The sequence below is a fragment of the Diabrotica virgifera genome, chromosome 9 (assembly GCF_917563875.1).
Source record: "Diabrotica virgifera virgifera chromosome 9, PGI_DIABVI_V3a".
Taxonomy (NCBI): Eukaryota; Metazoa; Arthropoda; class Insecta; order Coleoptera; family Chrysomelidae; genus Diabrotica; species Diabrotica virgifera.
Window position 1 is genome coordinate 163,695,877 of NC_065451.1, and position 19,559 is coordinate 163,715,435.

General features: G+C 32.4%; 1 protein-coding gene across 3 annotated transcripts in view; it reads left to right on the forward strand.

Annotated features, from left to right (window-relative positions):
* Nucleotides 1-19,559, forward strand: part of LOC126891786 (ribosomal protein S6 kinase alpha-5-like) — a 570,345-nt gene that overhangs the window by 92,739 nt on the left and 458,047 nt on the right. The window contains exon 1 of one of the 3 annotated variants that reach the window (XM_050661057.1): nt 3,250-3,956. The exons of the other annotated variants lie outside the window; for them this stretch is intronic. Coding sequence (XP_050517014.1) covers nt 3,770-3,956 — 187 coding nt within the window. The 5' untranslated portion in view covers nt 3,250-3,769. Of the gene's footprint in view, nt 1-3,249; nt 3,957-19,559 lie in introns of those variants that run through there. 3 annotated transcript variants of the gene reach the window in all.

Genomic DNA, 19,559 nt, shown 5'->3' on the forward strand with positions numbered 1-19,559 from the left:
AATAAAAAAACTGTAACTCTTCGTCACTGGAATTCTTTCTATTCTACAATTTTTAGAACATTGACATTTAAAAATCCTAACTACTTTCAAACCACAAAACTGTCAAAAATTTTGTTGTAAGTCATTGCTCATATTGTCATCACCATGACAACGCGAAAGTTAAGGATATTTGATTATATGAAAGTGTGGCAAAAAACCCATTGAAAGTGTGCGAAAAAGTAAATCCCATTTAAAATACATTGTTACTTCACGCACACTTTAATCCCTTCACGCACTGCTATCTATAATGACAGTTTTCACAAACTAAAAACTTATACATAATATGACATAGAGTAGATAAATGAATTTTGTGTATATGTCAACTGCTGACATTTAATAGCACAACCGTGACAAAATGGCAAATAAATTAGAATAATTCAAATTCTTCATTAAGAACCATCAAACAAAGTGTGTTGCCGTCGAAATTCCCTACTAAGAGAAGAGATTAAGTAATCATATTCAGGCTGCGATTTTGACGTACGAAGATCATCAATGATTTTGTAAAAGAAGGAACCTCTTCCGATGTGTTATGTGTATGATAGTGAACTCACAATGTTTAAGTGAAAATAATTCATCTAAGACTCTCAATTTTGAACGTGCCATAGGACTGATTAACCAAATTTAATATTAAGAGGAAACAGTAGCGATCAACAGGTAGCGAAAACGCGTTCCAAGATTGCGGCTGTAATTTTGAATATTTTTTCGAGATATTTGGCACACGTATTCGTAATACAGTATTGCCCAAAATAAACAGTACTGAAACTGAAACACAGATGTATCTTTATGCGCGCTGTCATATTCAAATTAACTAGTATAGACCTGTCGAGTAATCTTTAAATAAATACTTATTAAGGCCTAATTGTTAAAGATGGTGTTAAATACAGAGGAGAAAGTGTTTCTCGTGGAGCATTATTTTCGCTCATACGGAATCGGCCGACGTAATAGTGCAAGTCTGCTATACGTGTGTGATCAATTCACACAACAGTTTAATAAACGTTGTCCAAGTAATGCTGTAATTTTGAAGGTTGTTGAAAATTACAGCATTAGAACGTTTATTAAACCGTTGCGTTGTGTGAATTGATGACACACGTATTGCAGACTTGCACTATTACGTCGGCCGATTCCGTATGAGCGAAAATAATGCTCCACGAGAAACACTTTCTCCTCTGTATTTAACACCATTTTTAACAATTAGGCCTTAATAAGTAATTATTTAAAGATTACTCGACAGGTCTATACTAGTTAATTTGAATATGACAGCGCGCACAAAAATACATCTGTGTTTCAGTTTCAGTACTGTTTATTTTGGGCAATACTGTATAATAAAGAATGGCGGTACAGAGCCCAATTTGAAAAATATATTAATATGTGGAAGTTACTCTGTAATTAAATACAATATTTAAAAAACGATCCTGTACCGCCATTAAGAAGAACAAAAAAATACACTTTCTTCAAATAAACTTTTTTATCCGATGCCTAGATTTTGTGTCATTTTGGAACTACTAATGAAATAAAAAAAAATTTGTAGTTCCAAAATGACACAAAATCTAGACATCGGATAAAAAAGTTTATTTGAAGAAAGTGTATTTTTTTATTCTTCTTAATTGCGGTACAGGCTCGTTTTTTAAATATTTTATTTAATTACAGAGTAATTTCCACATATTAATATATTTTTTAAATTGGGCTCTGTACCGTCATTCTTTATTATATTACGAATACGTGTGCCAAATATCTCGAAAAAATATTCAAAATTACAGCCGCAATCTTGGAGCGCGTTTTTGCTACCTGTTGATCGCTACTGTTTCCTCTTAACTTTGTAATTTGATGTAAATGCAGTTCATTGCTAATAACCCCTTTTCGATGAAGCAAATTGTAAATACAAAAATTTGTTTGTATAGCAGTCAAAAACATTCAAGACATCAGTAACTATGCTATAATTCCACAATTTGGGAGAGTTATTTTATCGTTTGAAGGCGATGAAGTGGCACGGGCGCCCATATAAAAATTTATTTTCAGGGGGGGGGGGGCAGACGTGAAGATGTTGCACATTATTTTTTGTATACTTTGGATAACCATATATAGTTTACACCACCCGAAAAGCTAGGGGCCACGGCCCCTCCTGCCCATGGGTGTGGGCGCCCATGTGAAATGGGGAAAGACGTATAAAGATCCAGTGGCCTACATTCACTTTTATTTCAACGTTAATAATATTATATTTTTTAAATATTATTTGTTCGAAATAGGTCACAATATTCAGGCTTCATCGCCTTTAAACGATGAAATCACCCTAAAATGTGAAATTGCGCTAAACAAAAAATATTTAAAATATTGTTTTGTAAAATTGGTAGAAGCTCAAGTCAGACGGGGATTTTTGCAGTTACTCGAGCGCGTCAGATTAGCATATGGAATCCTGCAGAACCTGGTACCCTGCAGATGTACCTCTACCATATATTGGCTCTTAACACAGGGGAGTTCGTTAAGGGGGACCCGAAAAAAAAATCTATCTTTAAAAATACTCGAAATTGTCAGATTAAGATAAGGTAAGTTAAGTACATGCAAAAGAGTGTATATGTATTTAAAAAATCTGACGATTTGAGCCGGGCGTAAGGAAATGGATGAGTTCTTAAAGTTTCACAAGAAAATAGCAAATATTTGATACCAAACACGACTTCTCACGGAGAGGGGTGAGGGGTAAATTTAATATTTTAAATACGAATCCCGCTATATTTCGCGAAATGAAAATCAGATCGAAAAACTGTAAAATGCACTTATTTAATACTTTTGAAAAATCTATCGAATGGCATCAAACACGACTCCTCACGAGTTTTACTTTAAAATCTTTAATAGGAGCCTCCTTTTTTATCGCAGATTTGGATTCCTTGCGTAAAATAAGTAACTTTTATTCGAAACATTTTTTCGAATTATGGAAAGATAGCGTTATAATCGGAAAAAACGATTATTGGAAATGGAAAATTAAGTTAAAAAATGACAAGCGCCCACTAAAATGGAAAACTTTATTTAACTTTTTTTGGTTTTAGGACCTACTCTTCACAACCCAATAGGTGCCCTTAACGCTCGAGTGACTGCACATTTAGCATACTTTGCTCCCCTACTAAATGTTTGTCACTTATTTACTGTAATTTCCGATGATCTGGCAACGCAGGCGTGGGGATGAAAACCGACCGTGCAGTGCAACATGGATACCTATTTGATTTTAGTTCAGCAGAAACACAGTTACGTGCGCAGTGACAGAATCGGTCGGGGAACATTGTTTTGGTTTTGTAAGTGGTTCAGTATTGTATAAAGGTTTTAACAAACAGATTTTTATAGAAGTGCAAATACTCTAGTTTTTAATAAATTTATACGAGGCGTTAACGTAGTTTTTGATAATAAAAGTAAGTGAATAAGTGCAAGTATTTGACATAACCTAACTTCTGACAACAACAAGGAAATTTAATTTGAAGTTTTCAAACTTTGTGATAGTGTCTTTCGTGACGAACAAAATCAAAGTGGATATTTACAATTTAGTGAGTTATATGTAATATATGTGTATATTCGAGCATCTTGCTACTTTCTTTACTGTTATTTGACGACCTACTTATAATAACTGTTTAAGTAACGTGAAATCAGGTAAATAAATCTCAAAATGCCTGTGGAAATCATCGTTCCCGTTTGTGCACTATGAGTTAAATCGGGTGGTGAAAGAGGTTAATCTTTGTAAATTGTTAAGATGCGTTGCCACAAAAAAACCAAGGAAAGTGGGTTTTTCGAAGGCGATTCGTCTGATACGGACGGTATTAATATGGGAAAAGCCATGAAAAGGACTAATATGTGCAGTACTTCCAGTGAGTCCAAAAGGAAGCCAGAGTATACCCAGGACGAACTGGATTCTCATATCAGGAAAAGTGACCCAGACGGTAAGTCCTAAATATATTCAATCCTCCTTACTTCTTCATAGAATAAACCAACAAGCTATACGCTCCAGAGAAAGCTGAAGCTGTTTTCATTTGAAGATCCTTTGGTGTCGGGAATCGTCCCATTCTGAGTTTGGTTTTATAGTTTCTGGTGTGACTTCGCTCTTTCCTCTACTTTTCTTCATGTTTCTTTTTCTTTGATAGTCCTTCCTACATTTCTAATGTCCACACTCCTAAGTCTTTTTCCACTTGTTGTGTCTCAGTTTAGGTCTCCCTCTGATTCTTTTACCTGATGGTATCCATTCCGTTGATAACTCTTCACGGATTCCTTCTCTCATTATGTTTCCATACCATCTAATATCTATCTGTGCTTTTATTGCTCTAACTATATTCTCGTGACCCATCCATACTTGATTCATCCATTGCCTTGTATCCTCTTCGTTTTCCCTGTTTGGTCAAGTATTTTTCTCATAATTCCTATTAAAAACTTTCAGTTGCTCTTCTGCTCTTCTTGTTAATGTAAATGTCTCTGAAGCTTATACCACTACCAACTATTAGTCTTATAGACCAGAAAGAATCTGTTTTTAGGTGGATGTGAGAGGTGGCATTCGAATTTTTTGCTGATAAAGTTAGGTGATAACTTCGTTAATAATAATTGACTTAAGCTCCTTCTCAAATATGCCCGGAACATTAATAAAAAAATAAAATATTTAAAAATTTCAAAAAATTTCGTTTTTTTTATACTTTCTTTGCTTATAACTTTAAAACGATTCATTTTGGAACAACGTATAGGAATAAAACAAAGATAATTAAATTTTCTATTCTATCAGATACGATTGGTTAAAAATGTCTTAATTTAACACCCTTGCCGCAAAATAGCAATAAATATAAAATAAGGGGGCAAAACAAGCCTGTCTTTATTCAATGTTTTTCCATCACTTAGGTTACACTTGGAACCTTCCTAATTCGCTTAGAAAATTTTTGTAATGTGCTAAAACCGTCCACCAAATTTTATTAAAATTGACTTACTAGATTTTGCATAATAATTTTGCAATCTAATCTTTTTTAAAAAAATTAAAAATTTTTAAAATCTTGTACAACAAAAACTAGAACATACAAAGATTTGTCAATTTTTTTTACATATAAAGAAGCATTCCACCTATCTAATGCACTTTACAGAATTGAAATCGGATTATTTAAGCAGCTTCAGCAATGTTTTAAAGTTATAAACAATTTTTTGGCTTATAAACAAATTAATGCTGTGTCCAAGAGGGGGTGCTACGGGCTCCTTTATTTAGATGGACTTACCTAAGTTGTTTTTATGTATTTTGACCCGTAGAATACCAATTATTTAGGTAACAGTTTATCCGGATGTCGATAAGATTGTTATAAACAAAGAACTTGAGGAATTACATAACATCGATTTTTCGCAAAATAAAACATTTTTTTATATTTCTTGGGTAATTCTAAGCAAAACATGTTCTTACAAGTTTTTTTGTAGGATGCATAGTTTTCGAGATAAACGCGGTGGAACATTCAAAAAATCGAAAAATTGCAATTTTTGAACGAGAATAACTTTTGATTAAAAAATAAAATAGCAATTCTGTTGACAGCATTTGAAAGTTTAAGTCAAATTATACCGGTTTTAATTATTTGCATTGCTAAAACTTAATTTTGTTATTATTAAACAAAGCTACTTGTTTATAAGCCAAAAAATTGTTTATAATTTTAAAACATTTCTGAGGCCCCTTAAATAATTCGATTTTAGTTTTGTAAAGTGAATTAGATAGGTAGAATATGTAAAAAATTAGCAAACTTCTAAATGGTCTACTTTTTGTTCAGAAAGATTTTAAAACATTTGAACTTTTTTTAAAAACATTTACATTGCAAATTTATTATGCAAAATCTATTAGGTCGATTTTAATGAAATTTTGTAGACCATTTAAGTAAGTTATAAGAATTTTCTAAGCGAATTACTAAGGTTCTAAGTGCCACCAAAGTGGTTAAGAAACATTGAATAACAACAGGCGTATTTTGCCCCCTTATTTTGTATTTTTTGCTATACTTATTGCAGAAAAGGTAATACATTCAGACATTCTTGACCAGTCGTATATCATACAAAATTCAATTTTCTTTATTTTATTTCTCTACGACTTTGTTCCAAAACGAACTGTTTTAAAGTTATAAGCAAAGAAAGCAGAAAAAAGTCGATGTTTTTCGAAATTTTTAAAATTTTAATTTTTTTATTAATGTTCCGGGCATATTGGAGAAGGAGCATAAGTCAATTATTATTACTGAAGGTGTCACCTAACTTTATCTGTAAAAATCCGAATGCCACCTCTCGCATCCAAAAATACACGTTTTTTTTACAGATTGGTCCTGGTCTATTATGGTCGTGTTGTATTTTCATTTTTGTGTTTCGGCTTATCTTCTTATCTCAAAAACATTTTTTTTATTTCTGTACAATGCTTTATTTCTCGCCTGAATTCTTTTTTTCATAACTACACTTTCATTTTTTCTTCCGTTGACCAACACTCTGTGAAGCTGTGTGTGTCTATTCTATTGTCAGTTTTGTCATATGTGCCTTCTTTTTCTTTCTTACGTTCATATATTTTGTTATGTTTTCATTTATTTCCAGTCCTCTCGGTTTTACTTCGTTTTCTATTTCTTGGAAGATTATCGTGTTTATCATTTTCTTATGTAATATCTCTTTCTTCTTCTGTTAATAGTAATTTTTCACTCTTTGGTAAGGAGTTCCACCCCAAGCAACTGCATTTTAGGGTTGTGCCAAGGAGTGCAGTTATTTCTAAAGGTTATAGTATAAAGGGTGAGAGATTTTAGTTAGGGCTTATAATAAATAGGGTTGCCTATGATTATTTTGCATCATTGTGTGGTTAAGAATTTCACTGTGTTTCACATTTCCTTCCTTTTGCTTAAATGATTATCTTCAGTGCAAGAGCTGCTGATTTTGATATCACTGAATATTTTTAGCGTTTATGTTATTATCAATATCAAGTGATTCATTTGAAGCCACACTATACATTTCTTCACCATGCGTCCATGCACCTAGATCCGTCCCTTGAAAGGTATATTGAAAATATTCAATTGAGTTGCTTATATATTATTTTTCAATAAATAAATTCGAACATTACTTACTTAAGTAAGTATATAAATATTTTTATAAAAAACATTTCGCACCCTCAGTAATATAAGGGCTCAACTCAAAATTTGTGTTAGTTGTTATTTTGAATGATATGGGCACAAAATGAAATTATCTACCGGTTAGCATTGACAGAGGGAGAAAAAGAACATGAATCGTTGTGTAAATATATTTATGCCTCTCTCACACTCTCCCTTGCAACCTCTGGTTTTTACTGCTACAAGGGAGCAATCAGTAACATGTCTTTCTATGACGAAAATCCTGGTTAGTTTGTGTTTTAACATTCTGTATTATATAGAATAGTTTTTAGTTGAGCCGTTATATTATGCAAAATATAGTAAATAAATGGGTCCAATTCATAATAGATCATTATTTTGCATAAACAGTGTCAGGGCATTAATAATATAAGGGATCAAACTTAAACAGTTCCTTATTTCTGTTATGTTTTTTTGTACTATATGGGACTAACTTGAAAGTTTTTTTCAATTACATTTTTTGTACTGTATGGGACTAACTTGAAACAAGTATTTTTTTCAATTACATGTAATTAATGGAATTTATTTATATTAATTTTTTCTCATCTCTATTTATAGTGCAATTATCAAATAACAAATCTGCCAAATTTCACATTTATAACTTAAATAATAAGCATGTTATTTGAAAAAATAGCTATAATTTTGGAAACCAGAATCTTTAAACGCCATTTCCCAAAAATTTACTTTTTTTTATTGTGCCTTTATATTACTGAGGGTGCAATTTTATTTATTTGAGTTGTATATTACTTTTTTGTATAAGTAAATTCAGACATTATTATTCCTGTTCAACAACTTTCATTTCCTCCCTGAAGGTGAGATATTCCTCTGGAACAGTGGCGGATCTATACATTTGCCTTGGGAGGGGAAATTTGCAATAGCAAAGAAACTTTCAATGAAACATCAAGCAAAAGACATAAAAAATATAAAAATCCAAAGTACATAAAAGACATAAATAATAAGTTATATGCATTAAGTTCCCTTAATTTTCCTAACTAGCTTGTTTATTGGGCTGAATTTGTCTGTCTGTGGTTTAAGTTTCATGTCAGTTAATATAAATATTTTTGTTTCTCTAATTTTTCGATTCTCCAATACTCTCCATGTAAATAATATGCTCTTCATTCGTAACGTTAAAGTCATTAGTTTTTGAGATATTTGAAGTTAAACATGTAACGGCCCAGTTATTTTAATTAATATATTGTGCCGCTTAATTTTTTACTTACATATCTCGAAAAACTAATGACTTATCATTAAATATAAGTAATTATAAGTCATTAGTTATGATTAATACTTATCATTAATAAAAAAAATTGTTTTCGAGATTTTTGAATTTAAAAATTATGCGGCACAATACATTAATCAAAATAACTGTGCCTTTACATTATTGGGGCGTTCAAGTATTACGTAACGCGATTTTTGAAGATTTTTGACAACCCCTCCCCCTGTGTAACGCACCGTAATGGGCGTTCAAGTATTACGTAACGCAATTTTTGAAGATTTTTGACCCCCTCTTCCCCAACCTGCGTTACGTAATACTTGAACGGCCCCTAACTTCAAATATCTCTAAAATTAATAACTTTATTGTTACGAATGAAGAGTACATAGTATTATATTATTTGCAGTGAGAATTTTGAAGAATCTAAAAATTGCGCTAAAATAAACATTCCGCCAGTAGCGTAGAATTTGGGAAGGGTCAACCATCCACTGTCCCCTGTCGTACACCTCTGGTAGTAATGGTAGAATGTTTATTTATTATAATTTAGTAGGGTGTACGTACCTACACTTTTTGTCAAGTATGACAAGGGACAAAGGATATTATGTCAAATAGTTTTAAAGTACATACTTACTTCAAAATTTTTAAATAAAACACCCTATGTAAAAGTGATTTGGGTGAAATCTTAATACGTATTTTGAGGTCTAGAATCTACAAATCCGAGATTTGAAATTCTTAATGAATCACCCTGTACATATATTTTTAATACTTTTCTTCGGCTTGTTATTCTTTTGTTTTTACTTATCTGACAACAAAATTCTGCGAAAATATAGATCAAATTTGCAAAGGTGTACGCATACTTAAGTAAATAAGTTGACATTCGTTTCAAATAAACAAAATATCGTTGTTTTGAATTTGAGGTAGAAGTAAACAAGGTGTGATAAACTCCAAAATGCACATTGTTTATTTGGAATTATTAAAATGTTTGTTGAAAAACATGTTTTTGAGAAAAGATATTTTGTACCTATTTCGTAAATATGTAATATACAGGGTGTAACAAAAATGCAGGTCATAAATTATTAAATCACATATTCTGTGACCAAAAATAGTTCCATTGAACCTGATTACAAAATGAAAACCGATTTTTTCAAAAATATATTTAACTACTATACTTAGCTTTTTTTATTGAAAATGGACATGTGACAATATTATGGCAAGAACATCTTAAAAAAATATAGTGAAATTTGTGCACCCCATAAAAATTGTATGGGGGTTTTGTTTCCCTAAACCCCCTTAAACTTTTGTGTAGGTTCCATTTAAATTATTATTGTGGTATTAGTTAAGCACAATGTTTTTAAAACTTTTTTGCCTCTTAGTACTTTTTTGATAAGCCAGTCTTTATCGAGATATTTTGAATATTTGTCGAATCCACATATTTTTTGTATAATATGGTTAAGTACGATTATAGAGACCTGTTAGTAATCTGAAAATTTATTTATAATTTACATTTTTAGACATATTTTGAAACATATTGAAAAAGAGGCCACATCTCGATAAAAGGTGGCTTATCGAAAAAATACTAAGAGGCAAAAAAGTTTTAAAAACAGTGTGTTTAACTAATGGTACCACAATAATAATTTAATTGTAACGTACACAAAAGTTTTGGGGGGTTTAAGGGAACAAAACCCCATACAATTTTTATAGGGTGTACAAATTTCACTGATATTTATGTTTTAAGATGTTCCTGCCATAAGAATGCACATGTCCATTTTCAATAAAAAATCTCGATAGTTTTCGATAGGTATATTGAAAAAAATGGATTTACATTTTGTAACTTCAAAGGGCTGTAACTTTTCTTATATGCACATTTCGTTCCTGCCATTTCCAACTATCGAATGTGAAAAGTGGTACTTTTCAGGAGAGCAAAATAATTCTTTTTTAGACTCCTAAATCAGCGCATTGACAATTGGGAAAATTTTTATATTCTTTGTATGTAATGTTTAATCCTTGTTAGATTGATAACCAATTTGAACTGCCATTTTTTTCTTTCCAAAAAATCGCATTCGTTACTTTGCTTTTTGTATAAATCAAAGGTAGCGAATGTATAAAAGCGAATAACTCTATAGTCAAATAATGAAAATCCGTTAAAATGAAATCAGTAAACTGCCTCACAAGAATTTCTTGGAAGCGATACTGAAACAAAATTCGCACTAATTGTAAACACGTGCATTTTATTCTTCTCAGCAGTTTAGCATTTTCGACAGTTTACAGATTATAATTATTGAATAACTGTTTATAAATTCCAACATAAACTAACGAATGTGGCACATTCGACATTTAGCGTTGTAAATACAAATATACCTTTAGTTATATTAATTTATACAAAACAAAAGTATCGAATATACCATTTTCGTCAGTTTGCAGTCAACCAAATGGAAAAATGTTCATATTCGATAGTTTAAACAGCATATTTCTGTCGCTCCTAATCAAGCTACATTAACGAGAATTTGCCACAAGATGTATCACGTATAATAAGTGTAATGTATAATGCGAGGACAAAATATCGAATATGAAAAACCCGATTTTTCACATTCGATAGTTTTAAATGGTAGGGACGATTTGTACTATGGTAAGTTAGGTTCAATAGAACTATTGTTGTTCTCAGAATATGTGATTTATGACCTCCATTTTTGTTACACGCTGTATATGGTATATTGCAACTGATTCGAAAAATAATGTTTGATGAAAATGCTAAAAAATTATATGACATGACAGAACTAATATTTATATTCTAAAAATAATATAGTTTGTGGAAAAGATAACAAGTTTTAACGATACACGCAACGCAAATAAAATCGTTAGGAATCACAACAGAAGTTGTAAAATAGTAAATAGGAACCATGTGTAGAAGCAGAATATTTATATACGTAGGTCCTCAATGAAACAAGCTACTGAAATAGACCACGAGACAAACATAGCTTAACTAGAAATAATGAGTGGGAAAATAAAACATTAACTAGTTTAATTCACCAAAAATTAAAAAACACTTTTTAAAGGCCAAAACCTAGAGGACACGCGCCAACTCGTAACTTTTAATGACAACAATTTTCAAATCAAAATGTACACCGGCCAATTCGTAACTTTTTTTACCTGTCCTGCCAACCCGAAACTTTCTTCAAGTGAATTCGAAACCATTGATTAAATCTAATACCTTAAATCTAAACCGAATGTTTCTTGGTTTGCTTAAAAACATTATATTTGTACTATATATACCTATAAAAAATAGCAAAAATTGAAATATCTTAATAAAATAATTGAAACAATATTATAGTGTTTCATTAACACGTGTTAAAATATTATTTCCATCAAGCTCTACACGAGCTTGGTTTTTATCAAGTAATTGTAAATTTAATATTTTTTAGATGTTTAGCAATGATAAATTATTTAAATCCATCTGATAATTTAAAAGCAAAGAGATTTTCCATATATGTTTATTTCAAGTCTAAAAGATTATACCTTTATTTAGTTACGAATTCACCGGTAGTTGATCGGTTACCGAAAAATTACCTGAGAGGGTCAGAGTTACCAATTGGCCTGTAGTTAGGATGGGGGATTAATATAGTTACGAATTCACCGGGACCCAACCTAGAATGAAGGTTTCTGAAAAACAAGAAGGAATATGTAATTGGCAACGGTGAAGTTATCAATAATTTGTGATATACGGACGACACAGTACTTCTAGCTTCTACTCAAGATCTGCAAACATTACTTTGGCAGTGTCCTTGAGAGCTGTAAAGAAGCAGGTCTGGATTTGGACATAGGGAAAACCAAAATACTCTTCTTCCTTCTTGTATGTAGGCTTTAAAGCCTGTTTCTTCTTCAATATTTCGCATCATCTTTTTCTTGGTCTGCCAATACGTCTTCGTCCATTTGGTATTTTATCTCGTGCTATTCGTACTATCCTATCCTCTGCCATTCTACTAATGTGTTCGTTCCACTCCTGTTTCCGTTTTGTCGCCCATCCATTTATGTCTTCTATATTGCATGATCTTCTTATGTTTTCGCTTTTCTCCCTATCCAACAGACTTTTCCCTGATATCCGTCAAAGTATTTTCATCTCTGTTGTTTCTAGTAGTCGTCTCGTCTTCGATGTGTCAGGTCTTGTCTCCGCTGTGTATGTCAATATAGGTCTAATCGCTGCTTTATAGATTCTTGCTTTTATGTCTTGTCCTAGGTGTCTGTTTTTCCAGATTGTGTCATTAAGAGATCCCGCCGATTTACTTGCTTTTAAAGCTTTATTGTCGTACTTCCTCTTCAACATCTCCGTAACTGGTTATATCTATTCCCAGATATCTAAACCTTGCTTCCTGCTTTATTATTTTCTAATCAATTTCGATTTTACATCGTAATGGGTAATGTGGGTATTTAGATGTTGTCATACATTTGGTTTTTTCTGCTGATAGTATTATATTGGATTTCTTGGCTGTTGTATTGAAGATATGTGTTAATCTTTTAAGATCGTCTTCTATCTCGGCGATTAATGCGGCATCGTCTGCATAACATATTTGGATTTCTTTGTTTCCCATTCTGTAACCATGACCTTTACGTACTGCTTCTATTATTTCGTCCATTATTATATTAAAAGAGCAGTGGGCTTAACGAGTCACCTTGTCTGATTCCGCTTTGTACTGGTATAAACTGCGTTAGTTTTACATTTATCTTTGCCTGTATTCGATTATAAAAATATATGTCTTCGATGGTTTGTATAATATTGATTGGTATGTTTCTTCTATACAGTAAATGTAAGACGTCTTCGACTTGGATGCGATCGAAAGCCTTTGTCAGGTCCATAAAACATACAAATACGTCTCAGCAAGATTACTGAGATTATAAAAACCACCAAGAAGACAAAACTGGAGTACTTCGGACTAGTAATGAGAGGTCCCAAATATACTTAGTTTGCTACAAAATATTATGTAAGGAAAAATAGCAGGCCAACGCAGTCCAGGTCCAAAAAACACTTCATGGTTGAAGAACTTGCTAGGTTGGTATGGTATTGATTACAAGAATGCTATTTAAGGTGGCAGTGAATAAACTTAAGATAGCTATGATGGTAACCAACGTTCTGAAATGACATGGTACATAAAGAAGAAGAAAACCTAGAATCGAAGAGAAAAAACTAAAACCAAAACGTAGTTTGACTTTAGGATCGAGTCTCTTATACTACAGGTATAACGACCACTGTGGCCATTCCTTCATGAATTTCTTATATTTTCAATATGTTAAAACCTAACCACTCCAGATAAAGAACGCGACCACGCAACCAAAGATATGAAATGTTTAAAATTCCAAGGAAAAATGCAGAATACATATGAAGGGTCAGAGGGAAAAGCGATGAATGTCAATTTTTGGTCATTTTGAGATTTTTGTGCAATCTGTTAGCTTAGAAAGAGTACTATCAACCTGTGAATGGACAAAGGGAAATACAGATGATTATTTCATTCATAGGAGATTTTGACCAATAGAAAGCTACAGAAATCTAAATTAAATCGATAATTTTTGATAATTTCCCGTCGTCAAGTATATTACGTCAGATGCCCTTCGTTGCTATGAAAAAATACATTCAGTGACATTAATGACAATTAATGTTTTAAAAATTATAAACGTGATGACTTTCAACAGTAAAATATTTATAACAACGGTGTGTTTAAAATTGTACTAATTTGTACTTACATAAATAAATTACAATAAAATTTTGGTTTTGAACAGTTTTATTCATGAAATAATCGCAACAAATTGCACTAGATCTCTAAAATTAATATAGAATTTTAGAGCTCTTGTGCAATTACTACTGATAATCGTCTTAAATCACGTCACAAGATTGAACGCAAGGGGTAAAAACAATGAATATGTAACTTTTTTTCTCATTTTACCGAAAATGCTTGCAGATAGACATTCATCGTTCTTCCCTTGGCCCTTCATATTTCATTGTATTGGTGTAAAAACAAGATTTACCTACTTTCTAAGTACTCATTAAATAGACAAAAGTGTCTTTTAGTCAAGGAATTTATGACGGAGTAACTAAACAAAGCAGCTTATTAAAGAAAAGTCATTACCTTGTTCCCGTAAATGTTTAAATACAGTGGATTAGAATTTTTATCTATTTCCAATTAATTCAGCCAATAAAATAACTACCAGGACTAATTGACTGCAAAGTAATCATCGAAAGAATTTATTACCTTATCGATTTATCACTGGTATCTGCTATGTTTTTAATAATGTGCTGTATAATTTGGCTTTGATCTCTTAGAATTGATGCAGTAATCCGATAGTGGTTTCGCCGTTAGTTAATGAGTCCAGATGGGGTAAAGCATCAATCAGAACACCAGGCAGCTTGCGACCAATTATAAAAGTATTTCTCTTTATCGTATAGCAGAGGAAGAAAAATTCTCGAAATTCAACATGATAGCAGAAGAAGCAATAAAGTAAATTATAATTTCTTTGAATTATGATCATAAAATAATCTCTATAATCTTCAAGATTGCTATAATCTTGAATCAGTCATTCCAAGCTCAAGAGTAACACAACTCAAGTTATTTGAAGATATGAAAATTATAGATTACTGCATTCACTCGAAATTTTTTTTACAAAAAACTGCCGCTGCGGTCGGCGACAAAATTATTTCTTCTTCTTCCTCTTTATAAGCAATTAGCTTGTTCATTGGTGGATTGATACCTCCATGGAAGGTTGTCACTCAGAGGCGTGCGGTCCATGGAAGCGAGGGAAGCGCCGCTTCCCTATACCTACTTCGATATAAGAAAATATATCTATTATTAATTAACACCTATTTAATAACAAAATCCTAAAAAAATTTTCCCTAATCCAAGTAATCTACATATTATTACCTAGGCATACGCATTGAAAAATATTAAAAATTAATCGTGTACGAACGAAATCAATATGCACACAATAATTCAACTACATATTCGGTCCACTCCTGACAGAAGCGCATCTCAAAATCGCCGCTTGTCATGCAGTTGTCCGGTTTAAAAATTGGTCAGGGTTCAATGACCGCAACCCACTAGTCGCGCGAATTTTGGTACTCTGGAAGCGCTCGTTCTAGCGCATCCTAGCGCCTTCTGACTGTTACTGCTGCTGCGGTGGTTAGGTACGTACATGTATATTCGTTTAAAGAATATGTATTTCGATTTAAATTTTTTGCAGATATTTTTCCTTTTACTGATCTTTTATTTGACATTTTACAGATGAAGTCAAATGACATTGCATTTTGTATAAGACAAATTGATGACTTTATTAATACGATAATTAAAAAACGAGAGCAGTTTAAAAATATTTGGGATAAAACTGAAAATATGGGGTTTGAACATGAAAGAAAAATAATGAAGATTGATAATGTCGGCAACAGAGAGACCTTTTGATAATATTCTATAACAAATGAATTCTAACGATCAAAATTTTAACGATTTAAAATTTGTAGAATTATATATAATCTTAATATTTCTAATTATAATTCATCAAAATTTCCCACAGAGGAATTTATTTCACTACGATTAAATAATGAAAATCTTTTGATATCTCAGCTTTGCATTTTCAGTTAAGTGTCGTTTATGAAACAACTGACATTAGTGATAAAGAAATACCCAGAAATCTGGGTATTTCAATCTGGGTATTTCTTTATAACTACTGGTTTAAACAAGTCACTGTGTGAAGTGGTCAAGTTGTGTGAAGTAGTAGGTACAACTATCCCAGCCACAACTGCATCAGTTGAACGAAGTTTTTCATTATTAAAATGCATTAAAAGTTTCAAATTAAGAGTTTAAAAGAAATTCAACAAGCGAAATTTAGCCCTATTATCCATTGAAAAAGACTGTATAGACCTCAAGTATAAATAAGTGTCATATTGTTGACAGTTGTGTGTTGTGGAAAATGCCTCGGAATATAATTTTTTTTAAATAGAACTTTTCTTTAGGAAACAAAGCCCGGCGCGAGGACCCAAGGCCCGAGCTAGCAATATAGATCAATGATAGGTCACTAGTCACTAGAAATAGCGGAAATAGAGTGCCTCACGCATTGATCGGGGTAGGATTAAGTGTGTAAGTCCTTGTACCTAGGACGTCTCACATAAGCACTTTGCTGATAGAGAGCCCTATAGCGCATCAGAGTGTTGTCAGGTGGGAAGTGGCTCGACCCTCGACCCTTAAGAAAATATTTTTATATCCTTATTGAATCGCTTCCCCTTCCGAAAAAGTCACCGCACGCCACTGTTGTCACTCCATATTTTGCGCTCTTAACCGATACTTCTTCTACCGATTGGTGATTTATCTTTTGCTATTTTGACCACACGTGTTTCCAAAATTTTGTTTAATGTGGTTTTTTAATCTATTAAGGGCCGGTATTTCCAACCGCACTTTCAAAGCTTACTTTAAGCCTGAGCTTAAGCCTAGATGTCTGTATTTCCACTTCAATTTGAGGCTTAAGCATAGGCTTAATCCAAATAATTTTAAGCCCGCGCGGGAGTTGGTTTAAGCCTTTGCTTAAAATTTGTTTTCTGTTTTTTGAGGTTATTTCTATCGATTAATAATTTTAGAGTTATTTTGAATACCATCTTTTGCGTAATAACGTTATTAATGGATTATTAACGATTATTAAAATAAAATTATTACTGCATTTGGAAGGTGTAAGCACATGAAAGTTATTTATTTCTACAATGCTTGGTATATTTATTTTACAAAAGTAAACTTACATTCCAATTTGAGATTTTAAGGAATATAAATCCAATAAACAAAATTACAAAGACGGATCTATTGCATATGCATAATACCAATAAAAAATATAACCAGAGAAAATATATGTACACAATATACTAACAACATATTTACCATGTACACAAAATTAAGTGAAGTAAAAATAAGACTGACACAGATGACAAGATAAAATTAAATGTCAACGGTAGTGGTTTTTACCTCAGAACAGTTAGATCTGGCATTTTGACGTATTCAGAGGTACCAAACCAATTAACTTGACAGTTGAGGACGAGTTTAGTTAAGGAAATGATGGAAATACGGCACCCACCTTAAGCTTCTCCATAACTTTTGACAGAGGCTTAGCTAAGTAGCTTAAGTAGCTGTTGAAATACCGGCCCTTACACTACGTCACGTTGTCTTCTAATGCCTTCACTCTTTTTTAGATCTCTCAGTGTATTTCCTGTAATTTTTGTCAGTAGTCTCATCTCTGCCGTTTCCAATAGTCTTTGTGTTGTGGCTGTATCGGGTCTTGTTTTTGATGCATATGTCATTATTGGTCTTACACTGGCTTTATAAATTCCTGACTTCATCTCAGTGTTAATATGTCCGTTTCGTCATATACTGTTATTGAGACATCCTACCATTTTATTTGCTTTTGATACTTGATTCCTCACTTTTTTGTCCAGATCTTCGTAGTTTGACAATGTAATTCCAAGGTGTCTTGGAAGCGGTATCCTAAGAGATACATTGTGCACGCCCACGATTATATGGTGGGAAAATGGAATCCAAATAACAACAGTTTACTGTAATATATTTAGTTAATTAAAAAAGACACATACAATAATTATTGTAGATAGAAGACAGAAGTTTATAATTTTATCATTTGTTATGATATTCATAAATAATTGCAATTCGCAGTTGACCGATATGTAAACCGTGAGAATTTACCAATTAAAGATAACACTTATTACCAATTAAAGAGACAGATGGAATTAGTAATACAAACCTCTTGCGTAGGTGTAAATTGATAAAAATACATTAGTAAGTGGATCATTTGGTGGATGAATGTGCATAATGTAGCAAAAATAATGGTTCAAATTTCAATTCGATGTGCAGAAAAGAGATAAGATAACTCATAAACATTCATCAAAAGAACTTTTGAAATTAGTAAAATATTTTAAATTGAATTTAGCCGTTATATTGTGCTCTAATTAAATTTATTTTTGAACATAATTGAGAGCGTAAAAATCTGAAAAAAAATTACAATTTTCAAACGGAAACAAACTTCAAAAATAAACAGCCAAGAAAATAATATAAGGTTAAAAATATGCGATTTGTAAAAAATAATATTCTACTCTTTGCATGACACTAAGTAGGCGAATTGATAATGACACAATTAGGATCATGCTGCCCAATGTGAACTGTAAGATACATTTTATAAAAGTATATTGCAAATGAACCATAATATATTAGTGCCTAAAACTTGTGAATAATTAAACATAAATAAAATAATAATAAGCGACTTTAATTAGTTTTCATAAAGAACATAATATAAAAGAATAGTAACAGTAAACTGAAGTTACCTCTTGTGTTGATGACTTAAAAATAGCGCGCACTTACAGAACAAGAAAATAAATCAACAAAACCTACTACTTTGACACCTGATAAATCAAATAGAGCTTGACAACTGTATAGAGAAAGAACATCTGAATGTGACAGTCAAGGTTTGAACTATTGGGTGCGTTCGGACGACCATAGCGGCTGGCGGTCAGCAGAAATCGGCTGAGTGGTTGTATCCAGCCGTGATAGGGAAAGCTTAGTAAATCTCTCAGCGGCTGGCTTCCAGCGGTGACGTCTGACAGCTACTGCTGGCTCAGCTGTCCAGCCGCTGTGGTCGTCCGAACGCACCCATTGAAAAAGTCCGCAATATATAAAAAATCGATTATAAAGTCATGTATCTTGTGAGATACATTGGGCTAAAGAGGGTTAAATTGAGGATAATAGGACTTGATGAGTCTCCCTGGCTTATTCCACAAAATTATTTATATAGCTTAAATATTATGTAAATACCTAAATAAATGTATTTTAAGTAAATTCCGGCATAGGAATTCTTGTTCAGATACCGGCAACATTTTGAATATGACATCTGCAACAATATTTTTGAATGATTTCAAATATGGGTACAAAATAGGTCAAAGTATGTCAGTTTATTCAATACAAGGGTGGCCATGAGTCATCTGGCGTCCTCAGAAACGACGTATGGGCGAATTCCATTGGTCTCTTCCGCGTTCAGCGTGCATGACGTGGCAACATGGCCGGCTGGCATAAGTCAGTATAGGTCAGCTTCGAGTGAAATTGCAAAGAACGTTCGCCTTAAGTTAACGTTATAACAGCTTGTGTTTTTATTAAAAGAGTTTTACTGTCGGGATCGCGGTT